General features: G+C 40.0%; 1 protein-coding gene across 3 annotated transcripts in view; it reads left to right on the top strand.

Moving 5' to 3' along the window:
• The window catches only part of PBX3 (PBX homeobox 3), a 193,622-nt gene that overhangs the window by 174,970 nt on the left and 5,369 nt on the right, over positions 1-13,283 (top strand). For all 3 annotated transcript variants that reach the window (XM_019728593.2, XM_019728591.2, XM_019728592.2), the window contains one exon: positions 11,984-12,149. In XM_019728593.2, coding sequence (XP_019584152.1) covers positions 11,984-12,149 — 166 coding nt within the window. The remainder of the gene's footprint in view (positions 1-11,983; positions 12,150-13,283) is intronic.

The raw sequence follows: 13,283 nt of genomic DNA, 5'->3' as shown, positions 1-13,283 counted from the left end.
CTCTAAGAAATAGGCATATATTGTCAGCCAAGATATAAAAATAAAACCTGATTATATGTTCTCTAAGAGACCAATAAGGATGCAGAAAAAAAGAAAATAATAGTATGGGGGGGAAATATAACATGCAACAATAACCAAAAGAACGTTGGTGTTTCTCTATTCTATCAGATAAAGAACACTGCAAGGCAAAAAGTTTTACTAGAGATAAATAGAGGCACTAAAGAATGATGATACGACAATTCTATATTTGTATGTACCTAATAGGAGCTTAAAAAACTTGCAAAATTTTAAAGAAAAATAGACAAATGCAAAATCATTGTAGGAGATTTTCATACCTTTGTGTAACAGAAAACACACACACACACACACACACACACACACACTCACTCAGTAATGACCTAGAACAGTGCTTCTCAAACTTCACATGCATAGCAATGATCTGGAGAGCATCTTGGAATACAGAATCCTGGGCCCAGTTCCCAAAGGTTCTAATTCAAACGGTCTGCAAGGGGGCCTGACAATTTGCAGCTACCAGGTAATGCCAATGCTGATGGTTCCAGGACCACACTTTGAGTAGCGCAAATATAAAACATTTGAACACGATGATTAGCAAACGACCTAATGAACATATATAGAACACTATAGCCAACAAATGCAGAATATGTGTTCTTTTGAAGCAGTTGCAGAGCACTTTGAAAATTAACTATATTCTGGGTCATAAAGCACCTCTCAATAAATTTAAAATAATTCCAAACACAATTTCTGACTACAGTGGAATTAAACTTAAAATTAGTAACAAAATGATTACTATAAAAGTCCCGTGTATTTGAAAATAAAAGCAATATGTTTCTTAATAACTCATAGGTAAACCACAATGGAAATTGGAAAATATTTTAACTGAATGATAATGAAAATACAACCTATCAAAACTCAAGGGATGCAGCTAAAGCCATGCATAGAAGGAAATGTATAGCTTTACATATATTAAACATACATGTATGTATGCGTATGTGTGTATATACACACGTAAAGAGAGAGGAAGAGAGTGGCGGGAGAGGAAGAGAGTGGTGGAGAGGAGCAAATCATCCATCCCAAGGTGTTATAAAGGGCAATAAATTCAACCAAAACAAGTGGTAGGAGAGTCTAAAGAGAAGTACAGAAATTAATGAAATTTTAAATATACTGTAGAGCTCAACAAAAGCAAAAGTTTTTTTTAAGTCTCCCTTCTTATATTCTTTGCAAATATTTCTTAATATACCTCTTCAGATATTCATTCTGAACCATATTGTATTCACTACCTTTGTTTTTTGGGTTTTTGTTTGTTTGTTTGTTTTAACTATTTGTGCTTGTTTTATCCATAAAATGGGGGGAGGTGGACACTATCTCATTGGATCATTATGAAGATTTAATGATGTAATATATGTGAAGTGCTTAGAATAGTGCTTGGTACTTAAGAAGCCCCATATAAATGTTGACAACTATTGTTATTACAAGAGGACACAGGTGGTCATGGACAGAATGAGGAGGAGGGTAAAATTGGATTTGGGAGGTTGAAGGGACTGGCTTGTGGGAATGTAGTGCTTGTTGGGCACTCTAAATATGTCTGGAATGAATGATCTGGCCAGAGATGAGAGAAAGGTAATCGGCAGAGCACGCCAACAGCCTGGGCCTGTGACTTGCCCTAGCAGGGCTCAGCGCCCAGGAGTGGAACGGGCTAAAAGAACTAATGGATTACCCCCACTTGGACCTTGTCAGGTGACTGAGTCGAATCAAGAGAGAAAAATTCTTAAGGATTATAGTTTCCTTTTCTCTGTCTTGATTTCCTAAAGTTAGATATTCAGATCATTGCCCTGCACATACTCCAGATTTTTTTAACCCTAACTAAGTTTTGTTACTTGTGTTCCATTTAGGCAGTGATACTATCGTTTCATATCACTTGTTTTGAGAAATTGGGACCTTAACTCTAGATGACTACATTCAGATGGTACAGAAAAGTCACTCCGATTCCACTCCACCACTGTTAAGTCACAGTGTGACCTTGAGCAAATTATTTAACCTGAAGTCTCCAATTTTTGACCTGTAAAATTAGGAGAATGATAATTTTTTTCAGAGATTTGAAGGCTAAATGAGATCATGTATGTAGAATGCCTAGTACAGAGCCTGGCATATCAGTACTCAATAATGCTAATTTGTCACCCGTTTCACCAGAGTTTTTTGCTGGGTATGTTGTGCAGACAGAGCCTTGTAAAGGTTTCAAAAGAAAGAGGGAACAGAGGCTCTGCCCTCCAGCAAACTAGTATGCTAACAGCCCCCTAGGTTTTCACAGGCTCCACAAAACTGAGAGCCAGAAGGGGCAAGGAAGGGTATGGTGAGTGGGGTTGTGTCTATTCTTAGTCTCTGAATAGACCTACTCTTGGTGTATTCTTTATTCTAAAAATGTATGTGATTCATTTTTAGTGGGAATTATGTATGTTGAAAGGGTAGTACACCTTTTGAGGACAGATATTCCCATTTTAAATAAACTCAGTGAAATTTTCTGGATTTTAAAAAAGAAAACTGTGGTTTGTATTTGGTAGGGAACGGTGTTTGAATAAATAAGGGTTTCCGTGAAACAAGAGGCTTGACTAAAAGACACTGAATAAATTTTGATGTTTTCAGTTATAGGAATTAGATTTACATGACACTTATCTGGACAAAAAAATCTGCTCCCTGATTGTTTATTAAGGAGTGCTCTTGAGTTTTAGTTCTGGGATGCTGAGGTGCCTGGGAAATGGCTGCGTCTTTCAGTGCAGCTGATGGGAGGCAGCTCCACGGTCGTGCTGTCAGTGTTTCAAAATCTGTCAGAGGCTTTCCATGGAGCCTATGAAGGAACCTATTCAGTTGTACACCTAGCACATTTTTATTTTTTTAAATGAGAGAATTTTAAAGAAAAAAGTCTGTAACTGAAAACATCATCTGAGGTCATTTAGAACCACCCCTCAGTACATGTTTTAGGGAGATGAATGGTGTCATCTGTTTTGTATGTACTGTGGCCGCGAGGCTGACGTTTTATATACTTTTGCAGATGAGTCGCTTTGTGAATGTCACAAGCAGTTATCAGTCTATCACGCATAGTGTAGAAAGGGCAAAGCCAAACTGTAAGGGTGTCAGGACATTATGGCAATAAAATTTTTCACAGCCTCAAAAAAAAAAAAAAAAAAATACAGTACTTGACAAGTGAATCTGTTTTAAATTATTTCAAATACTATGGAAACTGAATTTCTATTTGTTCAGTTCTCCCACTAGAAGTGGGTTGTGTTTCAAAAGTTGGTTTTCAAGTCAGTTGTTAGGAATTTGGAACTTAGTTTCTAAACAAAAAAATGGTTTGGACTTTTGGGCTCGCTCACATTTTAACCATAAAAGAGCCGAAATATTTTGCACTGAAAAGGTAGAATATACTTTTGTAGCCCTAGCCATTTAATAAATGGAAAAGAAATAAAATTGAGTAAATAATTTTTAAATTTTTTTATTGAGAGTATTGATTTAAAACAGTCTCTCTCTTCCACCCCTCATTCAAGTGGAATCACATAATAGGGATGAAACATATTGATTAGAGAGAAACTATTTATTAGAGGTAAAATTGTTTACCATGTAAATATGCTACATGTTCCATTATACACAACTTGGCATTTCAACATTTCATAATCTGTTGCATTTAATTAGGCACAGTACATAAAGTATGCATCACAAGTAAACACGGGAAACACAATGGCATATTTTTCTAAGATTTGTGCTTCATAAATTTTTAGTTTGCTAATCTCAATAATGATGTTTTCATGTCAGCTGCTTCTTTTCCAAACAAGTGATGATCCTCTCCCTAATGTACTTGACGCAAGGAAGCAAAACTAAGGCTGAACTCTGAAGTTCTGCACTCTGCCTCTTGAAGATTAAGTCTTTAAGTACTAATTTTTCTCTTTTATTTAACATTGTTATTGAAATGATAAGTAATTGTAGTGATAGATTTTGAAATGTAAGATGCAGCTAATGCTAATTAATTAATAAGCTGGCTTTCAGTGACTGTAGAGACATTGTAGATGGTTTAGCTTTTTAATTTGAACATGGAATTTTTTCTTACATGCAAAGCAATCTGGGAAATTTTAATGGCTTGAGATTTACAAAGTGTGTGATTTGAATTATTTGAAGAATCCTTGGACCTGCCGATGCCGTCTTCCAGACAGAACGCAGAAATGGAATTGTTGATCCCTGTAGCTGCGTGGGCCCGCACTGGGCCTGGCACTTTTAAAGACTGTTAAATGGCTTTTGATTGTTTTAAAAAGCAGCTTGGTTACTTTTGCTTTGAAAAATACATTTTTCTAATTTAAAAAATGCCAATATTTGCTTATCTGAAATCAATTTGGATATACTTGAAAACATACAGAAAAATAGGAATTAACTTATAAACCCATTCTAAAAGATAATTATTGGTACGTGTGTCCTAGCACTTTTTTCCAGTGCATATGTATACATGTGACGTGTTTATATGTGTGCATGTGCACACCTATGTATGTCTATGTGTGAGTATTTTTACAAAAAGAACCCCACAAATTTTATGCTGTATGCAAAAAAAAGAAAAAAAAGCCTTTTCCTCCTTCTTATATTATGACTATTTCCCCAGGTCAATATTCTTCGTCTACATGATTTTTAGTCAGTGATCATATTCCCTTATACTGATGTGCTAAAAATGAATCTTTTCCTTTTTTTGACGATTAAGTGTAGGACTGCAGCAAATCTCTGCACATGTATCTCTAAATATTTCCTCAAAATAAGTTCTCAGTAGTGCTGATTCAGAGGCTATGTACATATTTGCTGGTTTGTTCTCCAGGAAAGTTACACTAAATAATAAGTAAACTATAGGTTTATTTCTTTAATAAGAATTTTTTTGATTTCCTGAAGCTGATAAATATGTTCTTTGTCCAGCTCCAAAAGGTCATTGTGGTACAAAGAAGTGGTTGCCTGCCTGAGCCCTGTTGTTATAGCTGAAGGTCTTTACCAGGCACACCCCATTCAAGGGGCTCCCAGCTGTACTCACACAAAGAAGTTCAAATGCAGTCAGATTAGCGTGCTCACTTAAGACAGCAGTCTGGACCTAGGGAATATTGTTCCACAAAGTAATTGAAGATTTTCCAAAGGGAACTAGGGCATGCCTGCTTCTAGGGTTGTCACTGGCCATCTTTCCTTATGTGTATATGTACTCCTTCCTAAAATCTGTGTGCCTTGGAAAGCTGCTATGATAGAAGCATGTGTGGATTGCCTTTTTCCCTCCTCCCCTTTCCCACTTGGCCTTTCCCATTCTATAAAAAGAATATTCCCACCCAATACAATGGCCCTAGTGCCCTGGAGTATGAGACCTTCTCCAGTGCCTAACAAGGGATTATGTGAAATATTGGTGATAAAAAAAACCTCCTTCAATCAGCATTTTATAACCCTACACTCCTCTGATTAAGAAATGCATATGTGAGGAAACCTTACTTTTGGTGGTCAAAATAAGATTTTATGTATCAAAGTAAGTATTTACTTTGATCGATGTTAGACTAATTTAGTTTAATCCAGATGATATATTAAACATGTAGATGTGGGGTGGCCAGTTAGCTCAGTTGGTTAGAGTGTGGTGCTGATAACACTAAGGTTGCCAGTTTGATCCCCTGTGGGGCCACTGTGAGCTGCACCCCCTAAAAAATCCCATGTACAGTCTTGTAATTATAGGAAATAAAAATAATTTAAAATTTTCAATTTCCACATATTTCTATTGTATAACATAAAAGTATATTGCATTAAGATAATACGGGAGGGAGACGAAATGGAAATACTCTTTCTTCCAAGAACAAAAAAATAGCGCACAAATTTTTTGATTGTTAAAGAAAAGCGAATTTATGTATTTTTAAAATGGATAGTGGATATCAAATTGCTTTGCTATTTATATTTGGTTGGATACATTTTAAAGAATAATGTTACCATTTTTTAAAATGTCAACATTTATGACAAACTGAAATAACATTGTTTACAACTACATAAACTTATAATGAAAAATTGTAGATGCCAACTTTAAAAATGTGCAAAGGAGGAAAAATATGTGTGAGTGGGTACCTGATTTTTCAAAATTTCCTCAGGGAATATTCCAGCAAAAAGTGTGCAGACCACTGACATGGGCCAGGTACCTGGGTAGGAAGGCTGCATCACCTGGCCTCAGGTGGCCTCGCTGGAACTATTGCCCACTGTAGTTCCCAGAAATCTCAGGCTTGATCTCAGTCTCCCGTCCACTTAGCTGGAACTTACTCATCCCAGGGTGGGTGTGGGAGGTATAACCTGCAGAGCCCCCCCCTTCAGGCTTCTGCTTGCGTGGGACACTCCCCTGTCCTGTGCCTTAGCCAGAGCCTTCCCTTCCTTCAGGTGCCTTTACCTGCTCATCCCCCTAACTCCCCCCTCCTCTCACTGCTCCCTCATTCTCTCCAGTAGGTCACTTGTTAGTCCTCTTCCACTCAGATGTCACCTCTTCCAGAAACAGCCCTTGATTCTCCTTTCCTTTTTTCCTTTAGAATGGTTTCTCCTTCCTCTTTCATTACAAAAGAGGGGTTCAGAGGTTAAGAAGGGAAAAGGGAGCTAAGTTAGAGAGTAGAGTAAGTCTCTGGGATCAGGGAGAGGGAGGCAGCAGTTTATGTTTTTGGCTTGTTTGTGTCAACAGAGCTTCTAGAGGTTTGTACCTCTGAAATGAGTCTCAATAAAAAAATGCTATTGAATTGAATTGAAGCTGAGGTGTCCAGTTCAAGTTCCACCTTCCCTTGGAAATCTCTGTGTTCCCAGACCTGCTGGGACTTCTCTTCCTCCAAATTCTTGCTGCACTTAGACTCTGTACTACACACCTCGGTGTATGATCGTCATTGTCCTGCTGTTTTCCCTAATTATTTGTGTGTCTCGCATTGCTTTCATAATCAGATTGTAAATTTGAGGCAGGTTAATTTGAGGTACATGTTCATTTTTTCATCTCCCCATGGCACCTAGTACAGTACAGCAGGTCCTCGAATGACATCATTTTGTTCATTTTGTCATTTCATTGTTACATTGAGATACCATAGGAATTTAACTCTTGTTTATATCAATGGGCCTATGGTAAAATCGGTTTCATTTTATATGTCATTTCCCTTAAAGTCACAGACCTTAAGTGAGGCCTTACAGTATTGACCATAACAGATGCTCAGTAAACATATCCGAGTTGATTATAAAAAAGGAAAAAGTTGCTGGGGAGTCCTGAGGTTGAAATCTGGGTCCATCACACTTTGCTCTAGATTTTGGGCAGCTAGTATGTGGTCTGGATCTCATTTCTTCATTGATAAAACTTGGGTGGTAGTAATAGCTCATAGTTATTAGGTAATCACTGTGTGCCAAAATCGTTAACACACCCAACAATTCTACGAGGAAGACATTACTATTATTACTCTCATTTGTATATGAGAGGAGACATTAAAGTAACCTGCCCAAGTTGCTCATAGTAATTGGCATTGTGGATTTGAAACTGAACCCTGAGTCCCAAGCACTCACCTGTTATGTGGTACTGCCCACTTCTGGCTTATCTACCTGAGAGTCGAAGATTCTGAGTGAGTGGAAGGTTCTGAGTACCTTTTTGAAGGAGGTGAAAAACAAATAAGCAATATAGAAATTGGATTTAGTTATATTATTTGGAAAAGAGTTTTACTCTTCCCTCCTTTACTAAGATACAATTGCCACATAACATTGTGGCCATTGTAAGGTGTACAGCTGTATTGATTTGATACACTTATAATTGCAAAATGATGACCACCACAGTATTATCTACCTCCATCTAGTCACAGTTACCATTTCTTTGTTGTGCGCAGAACATTTAAGAGCTACTCTCTTAGTAACATTCAAGTATATGATACAGTATTAGCTATAGTCACCCTACTGTACATGAGATTCCCAAATTTATTAATTTTATAACTGGCTATTTGTACCCTTTGACCAATATCTCCCCATTTCCCCAACCTTCCCACCTCCCCACCTTTTTTGCTCTGTTTTTCTAGTTTGTCTCTTTTCGATTCTACGTATAAAAACATTCTGCGTTTTAAAAGCAATTGGCACTCTGCAACTGGATGGAGTTGGAGGAAATGCATGGCTGAAGGAGACCAGGAGCCTTTCCAGTCACCCTTGGCCTTGCAGAAGGGCTCCAGAAAATTAGCAGCCTGCAGAATGTTCACTCCTCGTTCCCCTGATCGCCAAACACTCGCAGTCTGGGAGCTGATAGCAGTGAACGTCACAGAAGGAAGAGAGTGCTTGTATTTTTATTCTCGTTTTTAATTGATCTTAAAATTCTTGCCTGGTCCTTCGCCTTTTGCACAGTCCAGAGTCATGAATCCTTGATACGTGGCTCAAAAGAGAAGCACAGGGCAGTGTATTCCCTTTCTCTCTACCAATTTCCTGCCTGTGTTTCTATTCTGGGACCAATGTACAGGCCATTCCAGTTCAGAGATGGAGCCAGCTCTGCTCCACTTAGCGCCCCTGTGAACAGCCTGGCTCTTCCGAGATCACTGTGGGGGGTGGGGGGGCACATGTGAGCATAGCTTTGGGTGCTTCCTACCGGGTGAGGGTAGGGATCCTCCTGTAACTAATTGTATCCATCTATTTGTGAAAGGTGGGGGGAAACAATTTCCTGGACTTAGGTGTCGATTTATACATTAATTGCGTTGATCTCAGTTGCAGCAGTATGGTCTTAATAGTTCTATTGCTGCAATGCCCAAATCTGTGATATCAGAATGTGACGTGCATATTTTAATTTGAGAAATAGTTTAACATTTTTAGATATTCATTTAGATGTGGTTATGCAGGTTAAACATAACGTATGATCACTGCTTCTTTCATTGCTTCCAATTAAACCTTGCTTGTTAGTTTAACCTCTAGGTAATCCCATCAAACAATTGATGTCAAGGAAACACTGCCCACAGTAGCTTCGGATGAGTGGCCATTAATTTTAATTGCCTTGATATTAAAGATTAAGAAGTATTGGGACTAGCAGAATAGAAACGATCTGATGTCAAGCAAATCCACTTGCTAAAGCTTCCCCAGGCTGCTGGTGATATTAAAATTTTACTGTGAGAATTAAATAAACCTTTATTAGTGATGACTGTTGTTTGATTGGTCCAGGGGTATGCATAAACACAGGATTCTTACATATCTAGAGATGAGACCTTCGATGGTACAGAGATTCCTCAATTATGAAACTGTTAATAAAGCTGTAATCTGATTTTCCAGGCTAGGTTTCATTAATGTATGATAGCTTCTCTGATTGTCAAGGTAATATTAACTACAAAGTATGGAATCCAACAGAGAATTGTTTAGAAGAAGAGAATTCTAAGATGGGCCTTTGTTGCTAAATTCAGAGTTGGGGAATTTTCATTAATTATGCTTAAGAAATGCCAAATTCCCTCTCAACCAGGAATATCTCTCTTTGCACTATAGATATATTCAATATTTAACTCTTTCAAAGGCCTGACAGTCTTATTCAGACAAGCTAGAGTAGTAGTATATGACGAAGGAGCTTTTTTTGAACCACCTCTCTAGGTCTGCGTCGTGAGCCGAGAATGTGCTCGTTAAAGGTGAGGTGGGGTCTAAGAGAACTTGCTTTAACAAGCATATCCGAACAGACAGATACCTTTAGGGCCCTGTTCCAGTCTTGATTTAGAACTTCTGCTTTTAGAGCCGTGGAATCGCGGTGTGGGAATGAATCCTAGTGGCCACGGAGCTGACTCAGCCTGGTGCACAAGCCCCTCCCCGAACGTGTGTCTCCATCCTCTCAGGCCCCACATTAGCATCGCCTCCGCCTTCACCCTCTCTGATCTTCACAGCGTTGTGGCCAAATTCTGCCTATTCCCCCATTACCACAATTGTCAAACATCTGGAGCTCAGAAAAAGGAGGGCAGAGAAAGCCAGTGGTAGGGTGCCGTCAGCCCCTCAGGGCTGTTGAGCGCCTCGGGATGTTGGAACCAAAACCAATGAGTGGAAATGAAAGGGAACTAGATCTTACTTCCAAATAAAGAACTGCGTGTCCATTAGAACTATTTAATGGTGGAATCAGGGACTTTGTGAGGTGATGGGTACCACATTTCTGGAGGTACAGATACCCTGAACCCAGAGAAAATAGAAAAGGAGGCACATTGCTAGAGTTCCGCTATAGACCTATTGAATGGGAGGTTATGGCAGAACATTTCTATGGAAATGTCTTAAAAGTTGAGAACTGAAATTCTTCGTAGAAGTTAGGGATAGAGGTGGAAATCTGGAGTCATCCACACAGAGACAATGATTGAAATCATTAGTATGGATAAGATTGCTCAAGGAGAAGGAGAGAAGAGGGCCAAGAGCTGAGTCTTGGAGAAGACACACTTACACACCCTGGTGTGCCAGGGGAGGAGAGGCAGGAGCACGATACCATAGAAACCCTGCAAAGAAAGTGCGTGAAACAGAAAGGGCTGGTCATTCCCAGTACCCAGCACTACTGAGAGGTCAAATGGGGGAGAAAAGGCCTTTGGATTTGGGACTTGTGTGATGCCTGTTGTAACTCCCCTCAGCCAACTACCCAGCCCTTGAGCTTGTCAAGATTAAATGAGAAAATGTATGCAAAGGGCTCTGCATAATGCTCGGCAGGCACTTAGAAGATGCTCACTCGTTAGATGACAGTAGTAATAACCACCACTATTTGACATGAAAGAAGGAAGGGTTATCTTCCCTCAGGGGAAAGAAATGATGGTAGAACAGAAACACTAGGGAGTCCTGCTCTGTAGCCTACTTCCTTCCTGGTGAGTCGTAGCTTGTTTCTGTCTGATGAACCTATGCTCATGGTGGCTGCGTGGGTCTTCCGTGAGTGTGCTTCCATGTGGATGTGTGCACAGTGAGTCCCCAGGTGGCGACACCATGTGGGCAGTGGCAAGGCCACCGTTGTCGTCCTCATGTGTCTCCCTTGCCAGGGCTCTCTGGCTTCTTTCAGAAGGATGAGTGCCATGGGTTGAAGAAAGGGAGTTCTATGTCCAAAGCAATTAAAGGTTTGGCAAAGATCGTTAACAAGGGTGCCCACCGGTATAAATTGGGTTGGAGGGCTCATCCACTCCTTTGTCCTCAGGGTAGAACAGTGACCCACCCAGCCTGATACCACAGCAGTGTGTGCCTTTGACATATTATTAAGAAATTATTGGTCAGTCTTGGGCTAAAGTATTGCTGTCAATGAAATGTGATGAAATCTGCCTTTGATGAGATCCTCTTTAGAAATCTCTCCCATTTGCACTGGCTGACATCATGAGTAGTTTGCAAAAGAAATGAGTATAGTCCACTGGATAAAATCAGAGCCGTGCCTCTGTATTTGCATTTGACATGACTGGAATTATTGGAGTTTTCAAGTTATAACCTTCTCACGTGTTAACTGGCAGAGCGTGAGCAGCCATCTTGGCAGCCATACAGTATCTTCTAAGGCAGGAGACAAAGGGATTTTTCATCCATTATTAATTGATGTTACTCTTCAGCAGAACAAATATGATTCTACTACACAGCTGCCAAAATTGTTCCAGACACAAAAAGAATAAGTCATTCTTTCTCAAGTATTTCTTATTATTTACCTAACTTAACAAATGATTCTTTTAGCTTTCAGCTATTTTTGAGGGGACTGATCACTTATATACTAATTGGTATGCACAAATTGAATATTTTTTTAGAACAGTACTTGCAGCCATTTTAGTGGTGCTGTGGCTAATTCCAAGAAGCTGCATCTTTCCAAGAGTATTAAGAGGTTTGCCAAAAATGAAAGTAAATCCCTAAAACCATTACACATTATCCACAGGATGTGATGGGATCCCCTCGGTGCCCAGCAGTTATTGGAAGTTTGACTTTCCTCCCCCCACTCCACCCCCCTTGGACCTCTCTTCCCCTTCACTGATGTCCATGTGATTTGTAGGTATCCAACTGGTTTGGCAACAAACGAATCAGGTACAAGAAGAATATCGGCAAGTTTCAGGAAGAAGCCAACCTGTACGCTGCAAAGACAGCCGTGACAGCAGCACACGCAGTAGCCGCAGCCGTGCAGAACAACCAGACCAATTCGCCCACCACGCCAAATTCTGGTGCGTACTGGACACCCACTCCCTGCTCGGCCCCGGCAACCTTGTGCCACAAAGCCCTGTCCCACAGGCCAGGAAACAAGAGCCATACTGGGGACACAGTGGGTTTAGAAAGAAACAGTTACATTAAAATACAGGCTTGTTCTTGGGATGACTGAATGACTGGGTGGCCAGAGCCTGTAAACCCACTGTGTGTAGTGAGTTCCACTCGCTACTGGTAGCTTCTGGAACTTTCACACTTTGTAGTGGTTTTGAATTCAACAATTAGGCAGAGTACTATCAGTAATGATCATCTTAACTATGTTGTTTCCTATATCATTTTAAAGTCAGCAGTGGTCTGTCAAAGGATGGGATAGCAGAAGTGGGACATTTACCTGTTGCCGTATGCAGTGAAACTAGAATGTGGGGTTAAGTACAATAGTGCTTCCTAGGTAAGGCGGCCATAGACGCCAGTCACGCTCCCTCTAGCATTTCTTCAGCACCTGTGCTCGTGTGGAGGGTTAGTAGGTGAGGGGGATGGTACTTGATGCATGGATGCAGTATCTTGGTTCCTCATACAGTACATTTTGGGCAAATTTTATGTGACATTTGTGATGAAGTTAGAAACATCTTAAAATCACAGGGAACTTGAGCAACAATGAAAGACATGCCGCTAGTCCAAACAGATAGACTTGAGAAGCAATTCAAGGAGTTTTCTAAGGAGATCTTTTAATAAATATTTAACAGTGCAGAAAGTGAGAGGGCATTTTGTTTGTTTTGTTGTCCCCGCACCCCAACCCGCCCCGCCCCGGTTCTTTTTAATGGAACATGAAAACAGATGAAAGGAAAGTTAGGTAGAATGTATAACTCAAAATGAACTTCAGAAAAATGTTTCTTCTCTGGGTAACTAACTGTCCACCATGACACTGAATGATGGTGAAGAACTCATTTCATGACCAAACCCTGGAGATAAAGGAAAACAAGGGGATGGTTCCAGGCCAGCTACTGGGCATTTTTCTGTTTAGTTTGATTTCCTGTTTTTTATTGGAGCTTTCCCACGGGTAGGACTTTCCTACATGTCACCTGAATCCCAGGACCCAGCTGTGGGGAGTTATTCTCTGTCCTCTGAGACCTGGAAATCGCCATGTTGGGTGCCAC

Source organism: Rhinolophus sinicus, chromosome 16, assembly GCF_057876585.1.
Source record: "Rhinolophus sinicus isolate RSI-liver-muscle chromosome 16, RSI-T2T, whole genome shotgun sequence".
NCBI lineage: Eukaryota > Metazoa > Chordata > Mammalia > Chiroptera > Rhinolophidae > Rhinolophus > Rhinolophus sinicus.
Note: the sequence above shows the minus strand (reverse complement) of the source record. Positions and strands in the feature narration are given on the sequence as shown.